Here is a 16,193-nt window from a genome sequence, read left to right as displayed (position 1 = left end):
GCTGCTGCTCTATCATATCCAGCCAACAGCGCAAGACGGAGGAGTAGGTCCAGCGACGATTTAAAAAAGACCGACAAACTAACAATAGGAAAAAGGAAAGACGGCGGGTCTTTTGAACCCCCCCCCCCCCCCCCCCCGGGATGCCGTGATGAATGCACAAGTAGGCTTAGGGGGTGGGTTGCCCACTTTTCTCTTCACTAAGAACTTCAGAAAGAGAGAAAAGGAGTCGGCTACGGTGGGGGTGGGGGGCACAAGTGGCTTAACCATTTGAGCAAAATAAATAAATAAATAAATCTCGAGGGCCCACAGCTCACACACAGAGATAGACAGGGGTTGAAACTGAAACACTGGCTAAAATAGCCTTAGAGGTTTCACACCCATATATGGGTGGCCTGGTGGCCAATCTTCACTGATTGAACATTACATCAGTAACAGCAGAGTGTGAAGGTTGAATAACTGAGCAACAGCACAGCTGTACATAATATATTGCAATTCACACCGCATAATGGGAGACATATCAGAGTTCAAAAAAGGGCAAACTGCTAGTGTGCGTCTCACTGGTGCATCTGTGACCAGGACAGGAAGTCTTTGTGATGCACTGAGAGCCACGGTACCCTGGGTAATGTCAGCATGCCACCACATCCACCAGGAGTGACTGGATGCAAGAGGAAGCTCTCCGAAGGCATGTCTGGGCACTAACCCAGATTGTATCCAAAAAATATTACGCCACAGCCGCCAAACTCGGTGCAAAATCAAATTCGCACCTAGATTGTCTTATTTCCACTAATACTGCTCATCAGGAGCTTCACAGGGTCAGTATTCATGGTCAGTCTGCTGTAGCCAAACCTTTGGTCACTCGTGCCAATGCCAAGCATCAGTTTCAATGGTGCCAGCAGCTCAGATCTTGGGCTGTAGACAATGTGAAACATGATGAGTCCACCTTCACTGGCTTTCCCTCATCCTGGAGAGTTGCCGTGTGGAGACGCCCCAGATGCCCCCTACAGGTGGACCTACAGATACCTGCAGTGAGGCATGATCACTGAATCATTCATCAAAGGCAGAGACCTCCAGTGCCAAGCCTGGAGAAGTTTGTGTGAAACATGATGAGTCCACCTTCACTGGCTTTCCCACATCCTGGAGAGTTGCAGTGTGGAGACGCCCCAAAGAGGTTTACAACCTGTACTGTGGGGAACGCAGAGTGCAGCACAGTGGTGGATCAGTGATGGTTTGTGCCACAATATCATGGCTCTCCCTAGGTCTACTACCTGTTCTAGATGGACGCGTCACTACCAAGAACTACCGAATCATTCTGGAGGACCATATTCACCAAGTGGTTCAAACGCTGTACCTTGAAGGTGGTGCCATGTGTCAGGATGATAATGCACCAACACACACAGCAAGACTGGTGACAGAGTGATTTGATGACCATGAAAGTGAGGTTGAACATCTTCCATGGCTTGCACAATCACACAATCTGATCTACTTTGGGGTGTTTTGGAGAAGCGAGTCAGGAAAGGTTTTCCTCCAGCAGCATCACGTAGTGACCTGGTCACTGCTCTGCAAGAGCAATGGCTCAAATCTTGTATTTATCATTCCTAAAATGAACCAATGTTGTAAATGGCTGCAAAAGTAGACCCCCACAAAATGGTCAGTGTGAAAGACATTCACTTACCTACAGGATTCAGCTCATAACCTGGAAGACACTCCTTCCCAACAGCGAACAGTATTATTGTAGCATTCATCCTGCCCATTTTTGGACAGCGCGCCCATAAGCTTCACTTTAGGTATATATCGATGCCGCTACTACAAAGATTACAGAATACAAAGGGTAATTCTTTTCTATAGGGTATGGTTTGACCAGCTAGTGACATCAGACTCATTTGGTGCAGTTTCAGGTGCAGTGACACTACAGAGCAGATAATGAGCACTGTACCCAACAGGTTAGACAAGGCAGACCCTGACAGCAGCTTCCTCCTAATCATTTAGAGCACAGAAGTGTGGGTGTGCAGAGATATTCGTTTCTTTGGAACGGTAGAAGGGAGATGGATGGGGAACTAGAGACTCCTAGTGGAAATAAGTGGAATTTCACATTTTTTCCAGTAAAATGTAGATCCTCTCAAAAATATCCCAGGGCTACTGAGAAGGTTGACATGCATAGTGACCCCCTGTAATTTATCTAGTGACTGCAGTGCCGGTCAACCAATCTTCTGTGGGGATGCTAGCTTACACTGTGTGCCCCTAGCACAGCTTGCCTAGGATGCCGCTTGGCCTTCGAGCGGAGTATGAATGTGGTGTGTGGATGGGTGAATGTGAGGCATGAAATGTGAGGTGTTTTGAGTACTTCTAGGAGTAAAAAAGCGCTATGTAAATGCATTCCATTTACCATTTAAATATACCCATTAAATTCTTTAATCCAGGTTCTCTGCATCACTTTGGTTGTTTTTTTTCTATCAGTCTCAGCCTCTCACGCACCATAGTCAAGATGGCATATAGCGGGCATTTAGTGCATGACTGTGTACCCTTATATCGACTGGGATCCCATCCAGGGTATACTCCAGCCCTGTGCCCTGTGATGGACTGGCATCCTGTCCAGGGCATATCTTAATAAGCCTGCTAATTATTTATTTGTCTAATGCCACATTTAAACCACACATGCAATATGAAGCTAAACAATTCAAAGATTTTATTTGCTTCACAGTGAGCACATCACAGCCCTCATTCAGCTGTGCGAACATAAGATGGCTATTACTTCCTCAGTTTAACTGAAATCACGCTTGTCAGATGTTTTCATCTAATAGAACTGAATCGTTTCTAATTTAAGAATAACACATTCGTCTTTGTGTTTATGTGAAAAACAAACTTGAAACTGCAGAATCACCAGCCGCTTTTAAAATCTTAAAGCTGAATGTCTAACCCTAACTCATAGCTGGCAACACTATGGGGACATCTGGTCAACCTACCCATGAGCAACAGAAAATGTAGACTTACACAACTGCAAAATATCTCCCTTTTGTTTTGTAGTCCAAAGGAATTGGTACATTTCCTGGAGATTCTCATAGTGCATTTTCTTTTGGGCATTCTAGCTAACCAGCTAACCCGGGGGGTGGGGGATGTGTGGGTGTGCTGCAAATTACTGTCATGGCAATCATAATGAGCCGTTATTAAAAGCTCAAGCTGATTTGCTAAAATGCAAGCCAGACTTCAGGCATTCAGCAAATCCGCTTGCCGCAGTATTTACCTTTACTGTAGCATCAAATTTAAAACAATAAGAAATAGACTGGAAGAGCTAGAAACTGGGGCATATTTACATATTTTTGGGAGTACTGCAGACATGGGGCAGACGTTGTGAAACTGCAGCTAGCCTGGGTAAACTGGGATGATTTGTCTCTGTGTTCAGCTTACATCACCAAAACAAAGAAACAAAAAGGAATTTTCTCTTAATCGCGTCAGCGTTGCCCTGCATCTCAGGTCTCGCATGCTCCCTGCTGCTAGTTGGAAGATCATTCCCCTTCATTTGCCCTGCCTGGCGTCAGACTAGGGAAGGCTGGACAGTGTCTATGGAACAGTGCATGATCACAGAACTGAAGCGGCACCCTCACAGCTGACAGTATGACATCATGAGTTGTGGGATGAAGTCGGAACAAACACACATACATACACAAACACATTCATTCATTCATGTACTAAATGCCTCCCTAAAACTGGCATGAAAGGATCCTGGTCACCCAAAGCACACACACACTCCTTATATGGCCAACAGAGATATGGACTCACAGACCAGAAAACAAAGAAAAAAGCAACTCTTCCGTGAGAAGGGGTAGCACCTCTACACCTACTGAACTAGAGGATGCAACATTCCTGTCAAGCCACAGCGCCTGTAAATTTGACTAAAAGAACCACACCAAATCACAAACGTCTTAGCTGAGGATCATATTTTTGTTTTAATCACTCAGACATAAGATATTCAGACAATCTCTACAAAGTGTGCATTTCCCATTATGTGCTACTAGAAAAAGGCTGAGACTGGAGATTTCAAATCACCAGGGGCTTCTGGGAATAGCTCTGCATGTGACCTTGGCATTCAATCATGCAGCCTTTGCTAATTGGCAGGCTTAGCCAAAAGCAGCAAAATAGCAGAGCATGTGACCTGCCTCAGGGAATTGTGGGTAGGCTGACCTTACCTTCCACTGTCTGGCCTGATATGGGAGTGAGGGGGCTTGGGGCTTAATTGAAAACTGGCATCAGAGTTCTACCCCAGTTTGCTGGACTAGCCCCTGGGCTTCTGAGATGAACAACACAACCAACCCTGAATAAACCTCACTTCTTTCCACCCCCACCCCATTCAGGCACCAGCACCAGAACAAGACACCATTGACGCATGGCCTAACCCCCATGACCTTTTGTCTGCCGCTTGGATGCTCCTGTTCAGTACCTTACTGTCATGGCCCAGCTGAGAAGATACAAGCATTGGAATAGGATCTTCAGAACACAGTGTATGGGAACGTTCTGTTAACTGGCAGCAAATTCCCAGTAAAGACAGGGAAAGCTAAGTATGTTCACTTAGGGGAAAAAATCCTTTATTCAAGCACGCAAAGCCCAATGAAATCAGCTCATTCTTGGATCAGGCCATGTTTACAGAGTAGCACAAGGCTCACGTCTGCTTGGAACACACGGGCCAGACAACATTCAGCACACTCTGGATTATCAAAAGGAACAAACTTGGCTAGCTGATTTATCTGGAGATGACCTGCACCCACCACCAGATCAAGACTAGAGGTGACATCTAAGAGCAAAGAATTCGGCAGCATGTGAACTACGCTTCCGAGTACCTGGACATGGTTAATTGTGCAGATTCTTTCTCCAAGAAACCTTACATTAACATTCCTTAGACTCAAAGTATCTATTTAACACTCAAGAGCAAAGCAGTCAGCATCGATCAAGCCTTTTACAATCAGGCAGGCCCTCAACAACACCTCAACTGCAGTAAAGTACAAGGAATCACAAGTATCTTTAATACAAAATCATTTATTTGACACTGTTTAGGTCTCAGTACCAACTTACCAAAAAAAACTACAAACTCCAAGAAGAGAAGAGAGCCTTTGCAAAGTTTATTTAAAAAACACAATCCCATAAAATTAAAGGGTAGAAGATTTACAGGGCAGATCAGTGGTTCCCACCCCATGATAAAACGTTAGAAACGTTCAAGGTAAGAGGAGGGTAGGTATATGTGGGATGGGGGGGGATGCTACAGGGTCTGACTGTTGCCCTCAACCACACCAGTATAAAGCAGAAGACTACAGATGTGGGGGGGAGCATTTGAGGTACAGTATCAATACTAGAAAATTGGAGGGGGGGGGGCAAGAGAGGCTGACATAAATCCTCCTACACTCCATGGGGAAGTCAAACCTTATACCCAGGCAGACCATAACAGTAAAGGTCAAAAGGTCCACCGTGATCCCCACAGTGAGTGACGGGGCGTGAAGACCAATCACCCACCCCTGAAGGCAGAGGACACGTGTTCACATCGTCCCCCAGCCCCACCCACCCACACACACACACACACACACACAGCATGGAGGATACACACAGGAAACTGGCATTCCCAGCACCGGTACAGTATTACTGGAGGAAGGAAATAGGAAGAGGCACTGAGCGGGCTGGGGGGGCCAATCAGCGCCTCTCCCAAGCTAGCTTATGTGACCGAGAGGGTCTGCACCAAGCAGGAAATGACGCTCACAAACTCACATTTCAGGGAAGAACAGGACAAACACATCTCTGACAGCTCAACTGTCATAGCCGTGCTCTCTACTGCCCCCTGTATCCCTTCACTGGGACAACAGGAGAACAGCCAGTGTCAGTACTAAATGGGATGGGGACACAGTTTCCTGCATGACCTCCATGCTTATCCAAATGCCATGGGGGGGGGGGGTTAAGTGTGGAGGATTAGTGGACAGCACAAGCCCACACACAGGGCACTAGACGTCAGGCACTGGAGGGATGGGGGGTGTATGGCGGGTCATTTTAAGAAGGTCCTTGGGGTTTAGGACAGGTGCAAGGGTTCTTGCATGAGGAAGCGTGAGGTTTAGTTCTCAATTGGGCGGGATGCAGAACCCACTGGTGGTCCCACTGGGCCTGGGGGCATCCCATCGGGCTGGGAGGGAGGCGGGCCTGGGTCTGGAATAAAAAGAAAAAAAGTCAGTCAACTGAATCGTGACCCTCAAGTAGGGAACCAAGTTGTAGACCAAGCAAGACAGGAAAGGACGCAAAGGAACAGTCAAGTGACAGCTCAGGGGGGTGGGGGGGGGAGTGTGACTATTCAGGATTATCTGTGAGGAGGCTGCTGACTGGTCTTATAGTGCAAGCAATCAGGTGCAAGCTTAAAACGACACCACCACCCTGTTTGTGGCAGATTCATATGAACACCACAAATAAACAGAGTGGTGAATGCACGAGGCATTTCAATAAAGAAATAATAAAATAATAATAATAATAATAATAATAATAATAATAATAATAAAGAAACAGCAATGACCGCGGTGATCAGCGCATACTAATACTGCATCACCTTAGGGGCGATGACCTTGTTCTTAAACTCCCCCAGTGGGCCTGGAAAGCTCACCTCACTCAGCTACGCTTAAGCATTTTACCAGCACAATGAATCAATACCGTGGTACATGTTGGGAAGCCACGAAATGGTTCAACTGGCACAAAGAGAGACTCACACATGCCATTGGGGGCTGCAGGGTGCCTTGGCCCCATCATAGGGGGCATGCCGGGCTGGGGAGGGGCACCAGGAGGAGGCCCGGGCATCATGCGGCCTGGCATGCCTTGACCTGGCACCCCCATAGGACCTACTGGTGACAGAAAAAGAGGAGAGATGCAGCTGTAAATGGGGGGGGGGCAAGCAGGCGATAAAAATGGATATAGTATATTGTATGCCTTGGCGATGTGCAATATTAATACCAACATCTTTAACTCCCACGCCATGTCCGTAAAGTAAGGCAAAGCCTTATTTTAATATAACTAGCTGACTAGCGATATAAGAATACTATGTGGATAACATGCGATGTTGGTATCACAGTCCACTACGTCCAATGACTTCAGGCTTGGTTGCTCATGAGGCTGGGGGGAGCATATGGATAGAAGAGGCTTACCTGTCTGCATGGGGTGGTGGGGGCCCATGGGATGATGCATGGAGTGGTATCCTGGGGCCGGATGCCCATGCATGCCGGGTGGGGGCCCGGGGGGCATAGGAGGGCCAGGGGGGCCACCATGGTTGTGGGCAATGCCCTGTTGCTCATGCTGCTGACGAGCCTTCATCTCTGCGTACCTGAGCTGTTCCATGTGAAAGGCTTGGCGCTCAGTCAGTAGCTGCTGTCTCTGTAGCTCCAGCTGTGGGGTAAGGAGGGTTAGACTGGGCGGAACTAGATGACTGACAGTTATAGGGTCAAATCCCAGCAGGCCGAGCATCTCGCTTGAACGGACCTGCTCAGTAAACAGGCAGGCATTAAAATGGCGATAAGGGAAGCTCAAGCGTTTGGGTCTCCCATCCAGGGGACAGAGAGGGAGAGCAGCCACTCATGTGGTGAGTGCCCAGTGCCACTCAGTATCACAAAGCACTGAGGTCACTGCTAAACAGTGGCACACCCAGAGGAACTCCAGCAATGACATGGCTCATTCACATGTCATGCAAGCGGCCTAGGATCACATGCCCTGGAAGACCAGGGCACAGGGCCCAGTTGGGGTACACAGTGGACACAAACGTACCCATAGCGCTGATGGGGGAGCGGGGCTGGGGGGTGCTGCAGAAGCTGCACGGCTGGCCTGACATGTACCAGAGGCCTGCTGGTATTCGCATACGCACCGCTTCCTTCTCCCTGTCCATGATGGTCTCCAGCTCTTCAAAGTGCCTCAGCTTGATCTCCAGTTTCTTCATTTGCGTCTCCACCAGCAGCGCGACCAGAGACTTGATCTTTCGCTCCTCCACCGCAGCCAAATGCTTCAGTGTAGAAGGGCAGGGGGATGGCAGAGCAGGAGAATCCCCGTGAGGCTCATTACTCCCTCATTTATAGGTAATAATGACACTCAGTAACGATCAACGGTGAGACTAGCAGTGCATCCCCTTCAAACACAGGCTGCATCCTCCACAACACGACAGGCCCGGGTCAGCGTATGCCGAGCAGCAGGACACGAGGGGTTTGAAGATGACAGCCAAGCTAACAGGTGCACCTACCTTGGCCTTGGTGGCCGCGGAAGCCAGAGCGGCAGCCGCAGCCGTGGAAATGTTCCCCTCTCCGACATCATGCACTAACTTCTTCTGGCTTTCCTCCTCCTCCACCTCCTTGGGGCCTTCTGACGTATCCATGGCGTCTTCCTTATCTTTATCTAAAGTGCCAACTATCACAGTGAAAGTCCAAGTTATTCTCAGCAGCACAGCAGCCCACATCAGTAAAGTTAAATCAGAAGATTATCAGTTCAAGGCCCTTGTAGGGGCTCTCACCCGAAGCCTTGCCTTCCTCTGTTCTCTCACTCTCTCCCTCCTCTCCCCCTTCACTTTCTTCCTCTCGCTCAGCTGGTGGCTCCGGTGCCTCACTCTTCATCCTTTCTCCCTCTGCAGATTCTGCCGGTTTCTCTGCCTCGGCCTGGTGCAAAGCGGATGTCAGCTAAGGTGGACTGGGATGTGGGGGGTGGGGTTTGTGCAAACTGAACCAGGACTCGCACCTTGTCAGCTGGCTGAGATTCAGAGTCTGTTTCCGTCTTCTCAGGGTCAGAAGACTCTTAAAAAAGTGGAGAGACGATAAAATTAATATCTTTAATAGAGCATTTCCAAGGATCAGCATCAGGGACTGCGGATCATCTACAAGACCTCCAGTGAATCCTTACAAGACTGTGGCACCAGACCGGGAATTTAGCGTGATCCCTGGGGTCCTGTGGCCTAGATCTGGCACAGCTTTGAGAGAGAAGCCCTGACAGCTGTGTTTCAATGACATGCCAGAAGACACATTTCACAAAAAATTTAAAGCCAACAGCTCCTTCAGCATACAAGCAGAGATCCAAAAACCGCTATCAGAACCAGCTCCACGGTCCATCTATAAAAGCAGCAGCCACACACCCGGCTGACACGCACCCAAACACATCAACATCACAGTTCGTTCCACATGGGACGATCAAGGACATTCCTTTCTGGAGGCAAACTACTAACAGTGTTTAACCAACACAAAGCCTTGGGCCGAGCCAGCATAAGCCATGAGGGCTGAGCAGTCAAATGTAAATGTGCCGAATGCCTGGGTGACAGACAGCAGTGGGGTTACCGGTCTTCTCGGGCTCGTCGGGCGCCGTGCCAGCGATGCCGCTGCTCTCCAGGCCGAAGGCGGGGTCCAGCTTGCCCGTGCTGCGGGCGGCATCCCGCACCTTCTTCACGTGCGCTTCCACCAGCTCAGTCGGCACTTCTTCCCGCACACGGGAGAACTCCTCTGGGGGGGGGGACACACGGCAGAGGGGTGAGAACATACACACACACACAGAGGGAGCCCAGACAGACGTGTGACACGTCCGAGTTCTACTTCTCCCGTCGTCCCTCACCCAAGGCGGCCCTGGCCGCGGCAGCCGCCACGCGCGGGTCCACCACGGACGCCAGGAAGGCCACGGTGCTCATGACGGGATTCCCCGACTGGCTGAAGGGCACAGGCTGGTAGGCCAGCGGCCCGAGGGAGGCGTCCGAGTTCTCCAGGTACGGGTCCTCGATGGGCAGCCGCAGGAAATGCAGGATGCACTCGTCCTGCGTGCGGCTCCCCACGTGCTCCGACACCTTGTTCCAGTCGTCCTTGTACATCTCCAGGCCCTGTGGGACAGGGAGTTTCACACCAGTAGAGGGCATCTCTAACGTGCCATTTCTTTACATTTATCTAACATTCAACATAAAAATAGACAAAGAAAACAATTTTGTACAGAATTACACCCGAGGACGAAAGTACCATGGGAACCGCACCCAGTGGAAGCTGCCTAACAACAGCGATTATAGGATGAACCACCCCACGGCTAAGAAAGCACAAATGACATCAGACCGGGGGGGATGGGGGGGGTACTCTAATGAGTGCAGCCCAATGATTGGTCTCACCTCCAGCAGCAAGAGGGTTTCCTGTTCAGTCCACTCCCTGCCCGCACTGGCTCCTTTACTCTGAGGAGCAAACAGATGATGTCGGAATTGGGGGAGAATGAAAAATGTTTAAGATTCACCAGCAACCACAGGACCTCAGACAAAGGAAAAGCCTGATTCCAAATAAATCTGTAACTATACTAGAACACTAACTGCACTCTTGGCCTAGTAAAACAGTCAGGCCTACAGCAGCCTAATAGGGATGGGAATCATCAATAATTGATGTTGGTACCACCATCAATTCTTCTTATCGATCTGGTTCTATATCGATTCCCTTATCAATTCCTAATCACTGTAAAATAATCAAATATTAAATTTATCACTGATTATAATTTTCTGGAAAGGTAATTAGACCTGGTTAGCTACATATTCAAGCCTAATCGGAACCAGTTCTCGATACCCACCCCTACAGCCTAATATAGACCACGGGCAGACCTAGAGCAGCCTAATATAGGTGTGACAGACGCACTACGGGCAGACCGACCTTGGGATTCTTCTTTGCATAGACATCTGTACGAAGGCCAAAGTTCTGCAGGTCAATGGGCTTGTCCTTGCTCTTCTCGGGAAAGCTGAGCATCTGCTGAGCAGCTGGCACCTGGAAGGAGGGGGCAGGGCAGCGTCACACACTGGCAGCTGTAAAGCATCAAACGGGGCCAGAAGGCTGCTAGAATGGGGGCTCGGTGGCACCTGAGGGGGGCGGTGATGCAATGGCATCAGGCCTGAAGGAGTATCTGCCAGCACGTTGAAGTGCGGGGTGGGTGGGGGGCCCATCGGCAAAGGGCGGCTGTCTGCATCAACCTGGTAGTTAATCAGCCCCCACTGCTCAAGAAAGGCGTGTACCCTGTGGGAGGGGGGGGGACCACAGGATAACCATCAGGAGGATCATAGCTAAGCCTAAGCCTGCTGATGAACTCACACCTGCACCATACTATCCCTAAACGCAGGGCAGAGCACCCGAAACACGGGGCGATCAGCGCACACCCCCCACCGACCTCATGATGGCACAGACGTCCCCCGTGAGGTTCCGGCGGCAGGAGGTAGAGGTGAGGTACTCCTGGGGGTTGAGGCGGTATGTGTCTATCATGAAGTTCCTATAGGCCAGATATCTGAGGGGATCAAACAAACGGAGCACTAAGTTCAATACCAACGTCTAAATGTCAGGACGCTTTTAACCGCGCCTCTAACCAACCATGCATGAGAGTGGCAGCTGGGAGCCAGGCACTCACATCTCTGGAGATTTGGATTTGTTCTTGCCGTTAAAGAACTCTGGGAGGGCCCTCCTCTCAATTTCATGGATACTACAGGGAAGACAAGAGGAGGTGTAAACAATTAACACTGTTCGGCGGCCAAGACTCGTACCCTCATGTTCGTGGCCTTTAAGGCCACAGATTTAAAAAAGGTAACTAACAAGCAAACACAAAGCTTACCAGTTGTAGTCGAACCAGGCAGCATAGCTGGGGATGATAATATGGTGAGTTTGCTCTGTCACATTGTCTTCCCCAGGGTCCAGCAAGCGATTCACTTCTGTCTTGCCCTGCTCATCCTCATCCTGCAGGGGGCAGCAAAGCCACAAAGCGCTCAATGTCAGATTACATGCACTGACTACACAGTTCGTGGGATGGTACTCGATCTTTGCAGCGATTCCTTTGGAAATAAAGAACTCTGCTGTAATGACACTGAACCAAGCAGAACAGCACTATGGCTACGGTGATCCCACCTTGCCCCCGGAAACCATGGAATCATCTTCCTGGTCGTCTGCAAACGAGAGGGAAAGTGGAGCTGAGTCACCGAGGCCTAGACTGAGAGCTGGTCATGTATGTGTGTCAGAATAATGCTCACCCAGGTCTGTCACTGTGCCACCCTTCACTGGAGTGTTCTCACTGTCCCTCTTGGGGTTCACTGCAGGCATCCAGCCACAGGAATTGAGGAAATCAAAACAAAAATGTTGGAATAAAAATAAAATACATAAATGATCAGAATACAAAAAAAAGTTTTACAAAATGCAGACAAGCTTGTGCAAATAGCCCTCGTGTTTTTCATTCTAGGAAACAAAACCCATGTTATCCACCAATAAACATGAAGTGCCCACTGGCTAACAGTAGGGTGTCATGTCCGTTTTAAAGGCTCACCGTTTTTGGGGAGGGTGACCTCCTCCATATTGGGGACTGGAGTGGGCTCCTCCAGGTCCTTTGTGAGGTCTTCCTCTTGCTCTTCCTCTTCACGATGGCCACGTCTCTTCCAGTACGGCCCCGAGTTTCTGAGAGTGCACAGCGACGATCCACAGGGAAACCAAGCCATTAAGGACAGCACAAGCCAGATATTACTCACCAAGAAGAGCTTCACTAAAACAGCCAGGAACCGCATGGAAATCAGTTGTTGGGCAGTAAAGGTTTGCGACAGCAGGTTTGTAAATGCAGGTGTGTTTTCCAGCGTCACTTACAATGCAAAGAAAAACTCACGTGGGAGGTAGGTTAATGTCACACTTGCAGGCACAGCTCTTACCCCTTTTTGCCCCCCTTCTTGCGGGACTCAGCAGGAGGGGACGGGGAACGCCTTCTCTTCTTGGCAGTGGCGGCTTTGCGCTCCTTGCGATCAGGTGTACGGGAAGACTGATCAGACATGGGCGTGGAGGATGAGAGACAGAGCCAGAGAATGAGAGATGGGTGGTGTCACACGGGGCAGGGGCAGAGGACACAGGGGACTGGGGTGAAGGTGAGGAAGAGCTCGAGGAAGAAGAGTGTGGCGGGATGGGTGATAGACTGAGGACAGAAATCACACCACAGTGAAGCGTGAAGCTACGGTCATAAGCAGCTGCACATTACACACAAACCACAGGCGGATTCACAAAAGCTCGCCACTGCCCCACCCCCCCCTCCACCCAAAAAAAAAAATAAATAAAAAATTTAAAAAAAAAACCCACTCCAATAGCACTGGGCAGCACGGAAACAGAGTTGCAACAGCCCCAGTATTCCACTGGCACACCCCCAGGGGGAGCCCTACCTCTTCCTCCCGTGGAAAGACGCGCTGACGGTAACTCACAGGCTTCCGGGTCTCATCCACCTCGTAGTCCTCTTCATTCATCCACTCATTAAAAGCGTCCGTGTCCAGAACCCACTTGGCATGGATCTGGGTGCCGGTAGGGTAGGGTGGGCCGGGTCAGAAAAGAGATGAGGATTAAGACACAACGCTCCTCCTCAATGGGTCTCTAACCCAGGGGTCTCTAACTCCAGTCCTGGAGAGCTACTATACAGTAGGTTTTCTACCCTACCCAGCTTCTGATTAGCCATACCTGCTCCTGGTATTTACCTGAGCACAGGTGTGGCTCATCAGAAGCCAGGTAGGATAGAAAACCTACTGGATAGTTGCTCTCCAGGACTGGAGTTGGAGACCCCTGCTCTAACCACTTGCCAAGGCAGTCTGGGACACATCTGACCTCATATCGTTTGCAGTACAAATGCAAATGCATACTGGGTGCCAAGAGTAACACAACCAAGTGTAGACAGGGCTCCTGGGTCTGATTTAGCCATTCTTCTGATTTGGGGCTGACCACTCACCTTCCAGGGCTTGTCTGGGCTGGGTGGATCTTCTACATCACCTTCCACATCACTGGCTGACACCCATGTGTCATAGCTGGAGGGCAGAGAGACAGAGTGTCATGAGAGCAAGTAGGACACGGGCAGGTTCAGGAGGCCAGAAACAGGAGAGAAATGCCAGGAAGAAAAACCCACCAGCAATGACAGAGAGATTCTGTAGCAAGAGCACGGCCAGCTTACCTGTCAGGGTACATGCCCCAGTGCACCAGCACTTGCTTGTCCTTTCTCATAACGGGACGCAGCCACTCCTCTGGGGGTAGGGCAGATTCCATTATTTACACACAACGCCTGCTTAGCCAGGCACTGTATAGAGTAAATCACTAAACCATCTGCCATACTGAATATGAACAAGATGGGTGATCAGTGCAGGACTCTGACCGATTATTACGTGGATTTAAAGAAAAATGCACTAAGCAATGCTGACCAATGTAGGTGTGACCATCAGGCCCCACGGACTTCCACGGGTACTGGGGGGCATACTGACCTTCCTCCTGCTGAGGAGGGGATGGGTAGATGTGGTGGGTAGCCTTGGACTTATCTTCAGTGATGGAGCCCTGAGAAAGGGAGAGCGGGTTAGTGTGCCATACGGCCAACAAGCCCACGTCTCCATAATAAAAAAATCGGCAGATGAACCGATCACTGCCCCCCCCCAGTCTCTCCACTACAGTTGATGAGGACAGGTATCGCCCACCTGGTGTCTTTTAACAATGTCCTTTAGCTTGGCAGCTAGCTTCTGCTCCATGTCCGGTACCAGGAACACAATGGGCCGTGTCAAGCAGTTATTCTGGAGGAGAACATGGAAGTCTGTTTCTTAGACACAGGCAATAAAATTAACACTAAATGGGAAAACACATTACAGTGTTTTCCAAATACTTCTGCAATTAATGCCTTACAAAAGAGCAATGCTGTAAAAGCAAGACCGACAAGGTGACACCTGCACAAGCGTCTTCTCCACGTTCATGAACATCTCTACGTTTCGGTCCATCCTGGACGGGTTCTGCAGGTCGAAGCGTCGCCTGGGTGGGGGAGCAGATGGAAAGAGTGCATTTCTGAAGGGCCGCATTCTTGGATTTTGGCTGTCGGGGCACAAGGTGGCACCCACCATCATTCAAGAAATACCCACCATCCCTGTTCGCTCTTGAATTTGTAAACAGAACCCAGAATGTGGCACAGGGCACCCCCTGGCTTGAAATCCAGGAAGCTCTTTGCCTGATAATAAGAAAGACATGAGAACTGCATAAGAGGGTGAATGCACAGAGGGCCACTCTGTCTGTGAAAATGGACCACAAGCACTCACAGGCAGCTTGGTGAGGGCGGGATTGTTGACCCTCCGGCCAAAGGCATCTTCTTGGAACTGTAGCAGCTGCACAACCAGGCCAGCCAGGGACTTGCTGGATGGAGAGTCTGTCTGGACATGCTGTGAAGCAGGGAATGGCAGTGAACGCAGGAACATTTCACTTAAAAGAACTTCAACACAAATGAGTGAACATGTGAAAGGTGAAGACAATGAACATGTCAGGATTAAGGTAAACAAAAACGTGACTAAATTCACATAAACATAGAGGCCAAGCGGGAAAGTCTCATTTTTAAGCTCTATTTTTAAGTAAAACGCACAGTAAGCCTCGTCAGTGGACACATGTATTAATGCGTTTGGAGCAGAAAAGCGTTTCCTTGAATTTGGTTATCGAGGTGGACCAAGTCGCTCAGAAGACATATCGATTGCATCTACGGAGATTGGCTTGATCACCAGACCTAACCAGTTCACCCAGTAAATAAACATAGTCTTAAACTGATTACCAGTTAAAAATCCCCCTGGTACCAGAACTGCAATGATGCGCCAAGCCGAACTCGACCGACATCGTACGTAAAGAAGGCGTGTTTTCCAGAGCACTTTTGATTATGCAAACATACTGGACGACCCGCCATCCATACATGCATTACTGTATCTCCCCTGGCTGATAAACTAGATGCCCGACTCCCTCCTCACAAGCGCCTCTCTGCTTAAAGCTAAATGCTAACAGCTCAAATGCGAATTAGCGCTTCTGGACTGCAGAGTGGAGTAGCCTTCAGAAATTTCTCAGAACAACATAACCTCCAAATTTCACCATTGACCATACACTGATTTGGCAGAAGGGCCAGAGCGGTACCGGAAAGCCGCCCGAGCCGGACCGAGCGCGCTAACCTTCTTATAGTGTTTCCCTATCCACAGGCGAACCGACTCCAACTGAGACACCGTCTCTCCGCTTTCCCAGAACTTCGCGGAGGGACCGCCATCTTTCTTTCTGCCGACCGAGAGATTGCTATTAGTGCTGCCACCCCCCTGGCCGACCGCTGGTCCTCCCGAACCCGCTGTTCCTGTTGAAGTCGCCGCCGTCGCCATTGTTAGCTCGTTGTCCGTTATTATTCTTCCCTCAAGCACAGCGTTCACCCCGAGGCCAAGTGCG

The 16,193-nt window shown here is 49.7% G+C and overlaps 1 protein-coding gene across 5 annotated transcripts; it reads right to left on the bottom strand.

The window, feature by feature from the left end:
* Positions 1–5,005: 5,005 nt before the first annotated feature.
* Positions 5,006–16,193, bottom strand: LOC125748414 (SWI/SNF complex subunit SMARCC1-like). 5 transcript variants are annotated; one of them, XM_049024457.1, is made up of 28 exons: positions 15,932–16,193; positions 15,047–15,166; positions 14,873–14,958; positions 14,684–14,765; positions 14,441–14,533; positions 14,234–14,303; positions 13,930–13,999; positions 13,711–13,786; positions 13,157–13,282; positions 12,659–12,765; positions 12,286–12,413; positions 11,996–12,055; positions 11,874–11,911; positions 11,584–11,705; positions 11,383–11,454; positions 11,149–11,262; positions 10,844–10,997; positions 10,641–10,751; positions 10,118–10,177; positions 9,583–9,841; positions 9,312–9,473; positions 8,722–8,777; positions 8,501–8,642; positions 8,234–8,397; positions 7,865–7,999; positions 7,155–7,392; positions 6,723–6,854; positions 5,006–6,174 (listed from the first exon to the last, which is right to left on the bottom strand). In XM_049024457.1, the coding sequence occupies exons 1-28, from the start codon at positions 16,127–16,129 to the stop codon at positions 6,083–6,085; spliced, it is 3,267 nt and encodes a 1,088-aa protein (XP_048880414.1). In that variant the 5' UTR covers positions 16,130–16,193; the 3' UTR covers positions 5,006–6,082. The 5 variants fall into 5 exon arrangements, with proteins under 5 accessions (XP_048880414.1, XP_048880415.1, XP_048880416.1 ...); XM_049024458.1 differs by having other exon boundaries at positions 12,659–12,741; XM_049024459.1 differs by having other exon boundaries at positions 13,196–13,282.

Source organism: Brienomyrus brachyistius, chromosome 9, assembly GCF_023856365.1.
Source record: "Brienomyrus brachyistius isolate T26 chromosome 9, BBRACH_0.4, whole genome shotgun sequence".
NCBI lineage: Eukaryota > Metazoa > Chordata > Actinopteri > Osteoglossiformes > Mormyridae > Brienomyrus > Brienomyrus brachyistius.
The sequence above is the reverse complement of the archived record's forward strand: the minus strand, read 5'-3'. Positions and strand labels throughout refer to the sequence as shown.